General features: G+C 33.6%; 1 protein-coding gene across 9 annotated transcripts in view; it reads right to left on the bottom strand.

Moving 5' to 3' along the window:
- Positions 1-2,531: 2,531 nt before the first annotated feature.
- The window catches only part of LOC123551848 (coiled-coil domain-containing protein 181-like), a 31,025-nt gene continuing 20,823 nt past the window's right edge, over positions 2,532-12,733 (bottom strand). For 5 of the 9 annotated variants that reach the window (XM_045341074.2, XM_045341076.2, XM_045341079.2 and 2 more), the window contains 2 exons: positions 10,027-10,178; positions 5,058-8,589 (listed from right to left, as the gene is read on the bottom strand). In XM_045341074.2, coding sequence (XP_045197009.1) covers positions 8,418-8,589; positions 10,027-10,178 — 324 coding nt within the window. In that variant the 3' untranslated portion in view covers positions 5,058-8,417. Of the gene's footprint in view, positions 4,886-4,980; positions 8,590-10,026; positions 10,179-12,733 lie in introns of those variants that run through there. The other 4 variants (XM_045341073.2, XM_045341075.2, XM_045341077.2 and 1 more) reach the window with 2 other exon arrangements.

Raw genomic sequence — 12,733 nt, 5'->3', positions numbered from 1 at the left:
CATATATATATATGTCAACCAATTTCATATCCCATGCATACACTAGAACTGCTGTAAGTTTACATTTTGGGAAGGTTGCATTCTTGGAGTGCAGATATTCCTATAGGCATTGGTAGTGGTGCTTTGTCAAGGTACTAACAGAGATACCTATAATTTTGTATCTTGTTATTGTTCCTATTATAAGAGATATGAATGAAGTCTTGAAAGCAATACTTAGATATCTGTCTAGTGACTTGCTAATGATAGTTTTAGGACATAAAGTATCACAGCTCTCTTTATCTGAACTGGAGAAATTTTGGTAAAAGCACATCTCCTAAGAGAATATATGACAGAAGGGGTCATCAACTTTATAAGTCCAATCATGCTATCAAATATAAAGGTACTGCGTCAAGCGGTTCTCAAATTATTGTCCGGAAAAGGTTTTCAAGGTTCAGGTCCGTCCCTAGGACCTTGACCTTTGATCTAATGACCCCCAAACATTAGGGGTCATCGCCTTTAAAAGCCCAATCATGCAATAAAGTTTAAAGGTTCTGGGTAGAGTGGTTCTCAAGTTATTAAGCAGAAACCATTTTCAAGGTTCGCGCCCCTGTGACCTTGACCTTTGACTTACTGACCCCAAAAACTATAGGAGTCATCTACTTTATAAGTCCAATCATGCTACCAAGTTCTAAGGTCCTGGATTTAGCAGTTCTCAAGTTATTTGGCAGAAATTGCTTTCAAGGTTCAGGCCCCTTTGACATTGACCTTTGACCTATTGACCCCAAAACTATAGGGTTCGTCTATTTTATAAACTTAGTCATTCTACTAAGTTTGAACGTCCTTAGTTTAGTGGTTCAAGTTATAAGGCAGAAATTGCTTTTCAGGTTCGAGCAATTTTGACCTTGACCTTTGGCCTACTGACCCCAAATTATAGGATTCATTTACTGTATAAGCTCTATCATGCTACCAAGTTTGAATGTCATGGATCAAGTGGTTCTTGAGTTATTTGGTGAAAACCATCCCTCTACTAACAGACAGACAAACTGACTGATGTGACCAACAGTTGCAAAGCAATATACACCCCCTCCCCCCGTGTAGACAAGTGATGTTGATGTCCTATTTCTGTATATTCAAAAGTTTTCTGAACAAAATGCTTACAAGCTCACCCATGTATCCATCACAATATTTTTACTTATCTGATATTTCAAAGGTACATAACTTGGCCAAAAATCATTCATTGACAACCAAAATCCCTGAGAATATGAGAAGCTGCAGGCTTCATACTGAAATATGTAAAACCTACTCATGAGACTACTTAAATACACAAATTTATTTCCCCAAAAACAATTTTTAAGTTGACCTAACCATATCACAAATTATTCAACCTTAAAACGAAGCAAATATGCAAAACTACCCTTTGTACTGAACTGTCTTGCAAAGTTTGGTTGTTTATTAATATCCATTTCAACATGAAATTTTTATGACAGACAAGACGTTATATGATAATCTAGTGAAATATCATTTGTATCTCTGTTACATAAAATAAACTTTAACCCTAAAATAACATATACCGTAACCAAAATCTGAGTATGCTGCAGTTTTATGTAAACAATTTCACAATAATAGAATTTGTTCAAACTTTGTATATGAACACAGAGTACAATTTCACAATAATAGAATTTGTTATATGAACACAGAGTCATGTTAGAAACAGAATTATGACAAAAAAAAATCGAAGGTCACCATGCTTGTTCCGGCGTTATTTGCCCTTGAATATGCAAATTTGAAGAAAAATCTGGTTTAAAGGGCACGTAACTCCTAAACAATCACGATGACCTGTTTGTTTTTGCAACATGAAACTGTGTTCATATACAAGTCTGAACAAATTCTGTTATTGGTAAATTTTTGCCCCATCTCTCATACAAGAAACTGCAGCAAGTGTCTTAAGTGAAGGTCGGATGAAAACTGTTTGACTTAGAGAGCGGACATGCTTTTGGACGCCAAATGCCCGCCCGCCGCCCGCCACAAGTGTTAACAAAACATAAAAAGCAAACATAGTCACTTCACACCAGTCACTGCTTTCAAGTTTTATCAAAATCTGTACAGTTGTTCAGGGCAAGGCATTTTTTTATTAAAAGTTGGCCTTATTTTTATTAAAATCATCAAAGGGCATTAACTGAAGAAAATCTTCAAGTGATAGGAGCATTTGCACATCCTTGCTGTGAAGTTTTATCAAAATTAGACTAGCCATTCAGATATACAAATTGACAGACAAATTATCCCCCCTATAAAGGTATACTTAATATATATTTAATGTATCCAAAATAAAAACCTCTATCCAATATATGGGGCCTCCATTGCAAAGTGGTTATGGTTGCTGAGTTCGAATCACTTGCCCTTCACTGATGTGGGTTTCGAGCCTCACTCTGGTCGTTGAATTTCAGGCTTTCCTGCAAGACTAATTTGAGGAGATTTCAATGTATATATGAAAACAAGACTATTGTATCATAAAAGCAGCTGCAATGGTGAAATGACGACACAAACACCAGTGGTAAGATCTACATCTTTAATTGGCACATTTTAATAAGAGAACATATATAAAATATGGTCAGAGCAACAAAAGGTGTACATGATTTTTAAAATTCTAAATAACTACCGTTATGTTAAAATATGAAAACATTAACTATGTCAAAAACAAAATAATCATACTATTAGCATAATATTTGTTTTAAAAATCATACAATATAAAATCTTCAACTTATGTTTCTATTCTTGAGTAGGCCTACTCAAATATGTGATATTTTTTTTCAATGAGTATACACCAAGCACATGCATATTTTTACCTCAAAAGGAACAGTATAAAATCAGGTGTTCACTAATAAAATAGTTTGATCTTTAATGTAAAATAAACAACATTTTCTATTTTTCTTTTTCTCATAAATGGTTTAAACCTTCTGTTTGATCCATACTTTCCGGAGCATGGTTTTTCTATAGTTTAAATATAAGACAACACCATTGAGATTATACATCAATCTAAAGAACCCAAAGTGTGGTAATAGGATTTTTTCAATTTTTCATATTTTTATTAATCAACAAACAATTCAGGTGTGATATTTTTCATCATAAATTTCGGACATCTTAAAATAAGACTTACAGGGTATCTTAGCATTTATTTAAATAAACAAAATTTATGTGCAAACTTTTGATATAATGTTTAAAACATTTTTAATCTTTTTCGAAATTGTAATTTTGCCCAGTTTCTAAAATGGGACAATACATATTTAGCCATAAAATAGACATTGTTTAACATATTTCACAAATGTATATCGATCCTACTACCACTCTCAGAGAAGTTTATAATGATGTAACAAGATCTGACAAAATAAAGTCCCCCTTCCTGAAAAACTTACAGATTACATGGATCAAACAGAAATTTTAATCCTGTAATGTCACAAATAATATCATGGCATCGCAAGATTTATATCAAAAAGTTATACATTTCCATGAAATTTTCACTTTTAAGTTAGAAAGGACACATATTTTTGTGTTCTAGTAAAAACTCACTTTACTGAAAATAATTTTAATCAGTAAATGAAAATGTTGATGAAATGTTGGTGACAGAATAAAGAATATTATCTACAATTATTTCAGTAGACAACCGGAAACCATGAAATAGAATCAATGTTTTAGGGAAAAAGTACATGTAACAGAGGAAAGTCAAACGAAGTTTGATGTAGACGACAATTTTTGTGAGTCATTAATGAAGAAGCACAACGTTACAGTGGTGCATCATCTGCCACAAGGCTAGCGATATGTTGATATTATAATACACTTAGCAGTACTGAATGGCTTGCCAGTCAATAGTTAAAAGTATTGCCCGAGGTCTAAGGGCTAATAGCTTTGACTACTGACCAGCAAGCCATTCAAGAAGTGTCTATTACATGACATTGGAAATTAATTTTCACAACATTTAATTTTTTACCTTTCAGACTGAATATAGACTGGTCATATAGAGCAAACTATGGACCAGGGATTTATATTATAAAGAATCGTGTAATAATTTCATTTATATGACAACTATCACAGAAAAACTTGGCAGGAGAAGGCTTACATACAATACCTTTTAAAACATGCTTTTTTAAACAAAATTTTGAGCTGCGCCATGAGAAAACCAACATAGTGGCTTTGCGACCAGCATGGATCCAGACCAGCCTGCACATCCGCGCAGTCTGGTCTGGATCCATGCTGTTCGCTAACAGTTTCTCCAATTCCAATAGGCTTTAAAAGCGAACAGCATGGAGCCTGACCAGACTGCGCGGATGAGCAGGCTGGTCTGGATCCATGCTGGTCGCAAACCCACTATGTTGGTTTTCTCATGGCACGGCTCATATGTGCCATCAAGTCAAAAAGGAACATTTGATTTTTTTTCTTCCTAACTTCGACAGATTCATCAATGTTATTTTTTCTTATTTAAGAAAACAATTCTGTCCATTTGTATTTTGAACAGGAACCACTAAATATCTGCCTGTGGGGAAAACTTCAAATAAATATTTATTCCCAGAAAAATGTGACTTTTATTTAAAAAAGGATCCTTCTTAACATGATAACACACAAATAAAAAACCTCTCAAATTTTGAAAGCTCTCAAATGTCCAAACCTCTCAAATATCGTAATATTCAAAATTTACACATTACAGTTTTATGCTCACATGTATAAAACAAACTTGCAAATAGCATGATATAAATCTAGATTAAATGAGCCGTGCCATGAGAAAACCAACATAGTGGGTATGCGACCAGCAAGGATCCAGACCAGCCTGCGCATCCGCGCAGTCTGGTCAGGATCCATGCTGTTCGCTAACGGGTTCTCTAATTGTAATAGGCTTTGAAAGCAAACAGCATGGATCCTGACCAGACTGCGCGGATGTGCAGGCTGGTCTGGATCCTTGCTGGTCGCATACCCACTATGTTGGTTTTCTCATGGCGCGGCTCAAATAAAAACAGTAGTAAACTTTAATTACATATCACATGATTGTATATAATAAATAATGCGCAATGCATCAAATTTTGATTTGTTGATAAGGAATGCTTTTTTTTTTCACAAATAAAACTGTGCGGCCATTAACAGCCAATAATTGCTATGCTGAACAGAGTAAATTTCCCAACAACCTCAGAATATTCCAGTCTGGCATGATATCCACAAGTACTTATCACAGGCCTAATTTCTTTCTCTTTTTTTTTTTACACGAGTCATAAAAACTAATCTATTAAAACACAGTGTTAAAAATCACAATAAGTCAGATCTATAACTAAGTATGTACCCGCATTAGAGTGGTATCAGTGTAGTTTGACATTATGCTGCATTAGTGTGGTATGACATTATGCCACATTCATGTGGTATGACATCAAGAGGCATTAGTGTGGTATGTCATTATGTGGCATCAGTGTAATATGTCATTATGCCGCATTAGTGTGGTATGTCATGCCGCATTTGTGTTGTACGTCATTATGTGGCATTAGTGTGGTACATCATTATGTGGCATTAGTGTAGTATGTCATTATGTGGCTTCAGTGTGGTATGACATTATGCCACATTCATGTAGTATGACATCAAGAGGCATTAATGTGGTATGTCATTATGTGGCATCAGTGTCGTATGACATTATGCCACATTAGTGTGGTATGTCATTATGTGCATTAATGTGGTTTGTCATTATGCCACATAAGTGTGGTACATCATGGTAGCAAGATATGTCATAATGCAGCATTATTGTAGTATGTTATATTCCTGTGGTATGACATTATACCACTTAAGTGTGGTATGCCAATAAAAATGTAGCTAAAACATTCACTTGTTAATAAATAGAAAACCACTACATAATCTGAATATAATTGTCTCTGCTTAAAGTTGAATAAACCCAAGACTTAAAGGTTTAAATTAAATTGCCAAACTGCATTAATGAGTTAATAATTCATTGACAATTAGTATGTGTAAGGTATGTGATGCAGCTAATTTTGATTTGAAAAAGTACATGTACCAATAGTACTTCAAATATTCACAATCCTCTACATTTCCTACACATTTTTCCATCCCACCAAAAAGTTGGCATAAACTTGAATTTTGCATAAAAAACAAAAAAAAAAACCCATAATTTTTCATGTTAAGAGAGCATAGTCTCTACAGCAACATTTCAATTTCTAACATGTAAAATCTAAACTGAACAGTACAAAACATAACAAACTCCCTGACATCCAACTGTTGTGGTCTAATTTACATTTTGATGGTCTGCAATTAAAATGAAAAACCTACAACACCTAAATTTTTCAAGAGAAGCAAATTATATTTTCCCAAAATGATGCTAAAACCAATTTCTTCTTATGTATTGCTTATTTGATGCGGAAGTTACAATTTTGTTTTTTTTTAACATATTTTTCTCCACAAATCGTGATTCAACAATTTATCACATGACTGAATTAAGTTTTTCTTGACAGATCAGTGATGATGTAAATTTCAAGAAATATAGTAATAGAATTCCTCTGCTTAATGGTGCTTAAAAAATCGGAAATTGCAAAAAAATACTAGGCTCAGCATTTTAAATTGAGACCATCAATACATAATTATATAATAAATTTTGTATGTATATATAAACTTGAAAACAAATACAGAGGGATATTAAAATTATTGATAAACATGTAAATGCCATTTTAACACTAAAATTGGAATGTCATCTTATTAATGTAAACACAACTATCAAATCAATCATTTTGTATACACGTATAAGAAAAATGAAAAGAATAATAAACACTTGAATAAAGTACTGTGAATGGACGGAATTCATTGTATTCGGATTAGTAAGATTCTTGTTACAACAAATATTAGATGTCTGTTATTTTTATATATACAAGAACTTCTGTTGAAACATCTGTACAAAAGAAAACTTCTGGAAAATCTTATTCATTGGGTACTACTTTTTTGTTGGGACTACTTTAGTAGGTTCTGTGGCTGCATCAATCCATGAAATTAAATACAAATCAACAAATAAAATGCTTACTTATTTTATCTTAAGCAGTGGAAATCTATGAATTTTTATCATAAAGAAAGTTGATGCTTTGGTCAAAACCATATTGACTGTTCAGTATAAGCTAATGTAATTACATGTACAATGTACTTAAGAAAACAACTACATTAATTCAAATACTTTCACATTCATGTGAAATCTATTTATCCATCACAATAAAAGGAGTACAGTTTACCACAAGATTTAATGTCCTTCTTACATACAAGTTTTTAATTTCTAATTAGAACACTTTTGAGGCATATCGAAAAAGTCACAATTTTACACATCCTTGCGTAGCGACATGTTTGTGGCATAATTCATCTGTATCAGGTATTTTGACAGAACATAATTACATTTTTATCTCAATGAAAATATTTTTTTTTATAAACCAATCAACATGTCTAAGAGTATGATAAGACAAAACACACAGACAAACAAACATTTGAACACTACAATTTCTCGGAGGTTTCAGTGACTGACGGTGTACAGGGCCTGCATTCATCAACTTAGTTTGAAACTCATATTCAGACTTGTACTCAAAAAGGCATAAATTTTGTTGAAACTTGCACAGATAGCCTTTTGTTTAAGCAAGTGCTATATTCATGACAAGTTTCAATGAAATATTTCAAAATTACAAATATATGCGAAAAGAAATTTTGCCATTTTGAATTCTATAAATTTCATATTGAGACCAGCAGATGCATGCAGACCCAGTATAATGAGTAATATCTACAGAATGACTCAAACACTATCTGTGTATGCAAGACTGGTGTATCTAGAATCTGAATAATGCTAGACACACTATTTTATCTCTCAACATTCACTACATGTATATAACAAACCCGACTAAAGCTACATGTGATTTTGGTTACCTATTCAAAATGTCACCCAAACATTTCATACCTGCTAATTTATCATACAATTCCTTCAATTTTCTTGTACATTTCTGCAAACAAAACATTCATAATTCTGCAAACATTTTGGATTTCTCCCTAAAACCTCAAAGAAATTTTCTGAAACTGTAATCAGTATAAATGTTTTGGTTGCTTATACCTTTGCATAAACTGGTAAACACTCAGGTCTCAACTAATCGACTCAAGACAAAAAAGTTTCGAAATGACTGTCAGAACACTGCTCTTGGAAAAAAGCAGATATTTACATCTATCAAACTAGGCTTCCAGCTTATAGTTTTTTCTTAAATGATGTTATACATTATATTTTGAGTCAATAAAATAGAAATAAACTGCTGTCGTCTGTCAAATAAATCATGCAGTGGAGCTGCTTCTCTCATACCGAAAGCATTAGCAGGTATGCTGGTGGGTGTTTGAAAATGGCAAGCTGCCCCTTTTGTTTGTAAAGTTTATGTTACTATGGATAATTGTTAGAATCTGTACCCATAGTAATCAACATATCGAAATGACTGTGCCTCTCTTATTGACTTAGACAGTGAGATAGATTTTCGAGATCTCCGTGCAGCTAACCGTTGTAGTTTAGCTTTGTTCCTTTCTGCAGCCCTCGCCTTCCTTGCTTCTATTGCTTTATGTTTTAACCACCTGAAAGTAAACAAAATATACATTCAACCTGTAGACTATACAGTACAAACTGTCCATAAATCCCAAAAAGATAAAGAACCTTTGACTACAATTATTCTTTTCCCTGAAAGCAATATACAACAATACTATGATTTTCATCAATACATCCATATAAAAAAACCTTTGGGCAGAGATTACCTTTCAAACAGCAAGTATGAAAGTAAGTAACAACTTTTCTACAGGCTAAACATTGAGTTTCCCCATTTACCATGTGATCCTAAATGACTTTGAGTTATAAATTACAAAATGACCTGACTGTTTTGGCAGATTATATTGTTCATTTTTTTAGTCATAAATAGTCAAGGCTTATACTCTTTTTAGTTCTGAATATGAATACTTGCAGTTTGTTCACCTTTCTGGTTCTCACTTTTTTCCCCCAATAATGCGTACTTTCAGTTTGTTTGTTTGTTTTTCAGTTATGAATACTCACTGTTAATAAGATTTTCTGTCATGATTACTTATTGTTAATCAGCTTTCCAGTTATAAACACTCACTGTTTATCACCTTTCCAGTAATAAATACTCACTGTTTATCACCATTCCAGTTACACACACTGTTTATCAGCTTTCCAGTAACAAATAATCACTGTTTATCAGCTTTCCAGTAATAAAGACTCAGTTATCAGCTTTCCAGTAATGAATTTACACTCACTGTTTATCAGCTTTCCAGTAATGAATTTACACTCACTGTTTATCAGCTTTCCAGTTCTACACACTGTTTATCAGCTTTCCAGTCATACACACTGTTTATCATTTTTCCAGTAATAAATACTCACTGTTTATCAGCTTTCTAGCTCTAAATTGTCACCGTTGTCAGCTTGCCAGTTATAAATACTCACTGTTTATCAGCTTTCCAGTAATAAATACTCACTGTTTATCAGCTTTCTAGCTCTAAATTGTCACCGTTGTCAGCTTGCCAGTTATAAATACTCACTGTTTATCAGCTTGCCAGTTATAAATACTCACTGTTTATCAGCTTTCTAGCTCTAAATTGTCACCGTTGTCAGCTTGCCAGTTATAAATACACACTGTTTATCAGCTTGCCAATTATAAATACTCACTGTTTATCAGCTTGCCAATTATAAATACTCACTGTTTATCAGCTTTCCAGTTAAAGATACTGACTGTTTATCAGCTTTCCCAGTAATGAATTTACACTCACTAATGAATTTACACTCACTATTTATTAGCTTTCCAATAATAAATACTCACTGTTATTCAGCTTTCCAGTTACCACGGTATAAATACATACTGCTTATAAGCTCACCAATAATGATTACACTTACAAGATTTTTTGGTACAAAAACTCACTGTTTATAAGCTATGACTACTCGATGTTTATTCTATATTTGGTTATGAAGACTTGCTTTATAAAAAGAAAATCAACGAAAATACCCACTGTTTATAAGCTTTTTCACATTCTTCTCTACTTCTGACATAGTAACCCTCGTGCATCTCTTGATCCTGGCGGCGTTTCAGTAGCTTCTCTTTCTTGAACTGTCCTTGTTTCTCCTGTAACCACTGCTTAAAAGCTTCTTCATTCTCTTCCTTCTGAAACAGATAGTGTGATTTATCATTCTTACAACAGTAAAGTCATTACAAAAAACCTGAACGTATCTAAGACTTGCTCACAAATCTGCGAATGCATTAGCTGAAATCACTGAAATGATAGTCACAAAACTGCATAATTTCATAATTTTCTTTGTATTTGGGATCACTGTTAAAAAAAAGATATTTCATTCTAAGTTTTCATTTTTTTTAACCTAAAATTTGTTCTTTTTATTAAATGGCAAGCCTCATTCAGAGGGATTCTTTATCAGTTCAATGCAATGTTTATAGATTCTGAACTGAACAGCAAGGGCGGGCAATATTGCTTAGTGCAAGTGACCTCTATAACATGTATCACTTTTAATACTGAGATGTAAGCTTGAGTTCATTTCATGATGTCCAATTATCATTTCACCTTCGCATTCTCCCTCAACTCCCCAACCCCTCCCCAAACCCTACAACCTTACCAAGAGAACAACTTGGCACCTATATTTGTTTAAGCAAGGACAGACATTAAGATGTTGCTATCGGTACTCTGTCCATGTTTGTCGGAAAGTATGTACATTGTAAAAGCTTTTGTTCCTTCAAACATCTGTGTTAACTTTGTGTATCCAAAAGTTTGAAATGATGTGAGAGAATCTATGTTGCAAAAATAATTTCAAACCTCTAAAGGCTTCAAAAATGAAAAAGATAGAGTGATTAATGTGAATTCAATCTCTTTAATAGCCAAGTTTTGGCTTTCCTCTCAGATTTAAGGAGCAAAAACAGCAAATAATTCAAAACAAAGGAATAATGAAATCAACTGTAACAAAAAATGAACAAAGAAAGCAAGTAGAACAAAGGAAATGTACAAAAGAAAGCAAATAAAACCATGCAGAAATAGCTATGACAGATTACACATGAAAAAAAGACAAACATCACATGCTTTTAAGGCTAAATAATGTTAATGTAAGTCCCCTCAACAAAACTTACTGGTACCTAAGTATTGTTCAACAAGAAATAAAAAATATTGATAAATCTTGCCTAAACAACCCAAATACTTACTTCTAAGTGTATGGTTATATAAAGAAACAACACAAACAAGAAAATAAGACCACACAACAAGCACACTCAATGAATACTTATACTTTTTAGACAAAATTAAAATGATGTGCCCTGAGAAATACACTGTGTAGATTCAATCAACTGTATAACAATTTGAAAATGTTGAATAATGAAAATGGTGATTCAACTCCTTGTTTAAATGGGTCAACAGTGTTATTGTACTTAAAAATAGACTGGCCTGGTTTATAGGTTGGTCAGGGCTACAGATACGCGATATGTATTGTATTTTGTTATTATTTTTGAGTATGGATCCCCTTCAGTTTGGAACCGTCCATGTTTACAAACACGTTTGTTTATTTTATGAATTATAAATGATAAGCTCTATGAGTCAAATCATAACACATATCCCCTTTTCTTTCCATCAGTATCATTAAATGAGCAGTGCCGTGGGAAAACCAACATAGTGGGTTTGCGACCAGCATGGATCCAGACCAGCCTGCGCATCCGCGCAGTCTGGTCAGGATCCATGCTGTTCGCTTTCAAAATCTATTGCAAGTAGAGAAACTGTTAGCGAACAGCATGGATCCTGACCAGACTGCGCAGATGCGCAGGCTGGTCTGGATCCATGCTGGTCGCAAACCCACTATGTTGGCTTTGTCATGGCACGGCTCAAATTATAGATCGTGGGCTGAGCGCGAAACTATTGTATCTTGTTCTTTATTCATATACAGTTACAATAGTTTCGCGCTCAGCCCTCGAAATGTTAGATGTATAAACAAAACCTGTTGTTGCTGACTCTATACAAAAACAAAAGGTAACACCAGAACACAACAAAGCCCCATTCTTGTCAAGCAAACACCATACCAATGGGTGGAACAAAACTGGACTACACAGAGGTGAATATGTGATATATGACAAGATGTATATATAATTGTGTGTATAAATGGGACATACATTTTACTGATGATACAAACAAAATGTGTTAACAATGTAATGAAATAATGGCTGCTTGTACCAAATAAGAGTATTAAGACCTGGCTAATTGTTTAGAAAATTTAAACTGCAAATTGTCGTTGAGTGCAAGAATAGGACCATGAAGGCCCGGAATCGCTCACCTGATTTAAACCTTGAAAACTACAGAATAAGATTTCAATATCTGAAAGAGCTTCATGCAAGGATGCTGAAGTCCAAGACTGATGTATTTGTACTTTCATCAAGTGGTTCATTAAACAAGTAGCAGACATCAATTTTTCATGATCTGATCAAGTTAACAAGTTGACCAAACTTTAAATTTGACCAAAATTTCACTTACAATAACATTCAGACCAGGTTTCATGTAGTTCAGATAAAAACTGTAGCATTTGATGTTTTAGTAAGGTTTTCTTTTGATTTGACCTAGTGACTTAGTTTTTTACCAACAATGACCCAGTTTAGAACTTCAAAGTAAAACAAACATTCTGATGTAGTTTCATGAAGATCAGGACTTGCTTGTCACATGTTGTCTCATTATGGAG

The sequence above is a fragment of the Mercenaria mercenaria genome, chromosome 4, assembly GCF_021730395.1.
Source record: "Mercenaria mercenaria strain notata chromosome 4, MADL_Memer_1, whole genome shotgun sequence".
In the NCBI taxonomy this organism is placed as follows: domain Eukaryota; kingdom Metazoa; phylum Mollusca; class Bivalvia; order Venerida; family Veneridae; genus Mercenaria; species Mercenaria mercenaria.
This window is presented reverse-complemented; position numbering and strand designations above follow the sequence as displayed.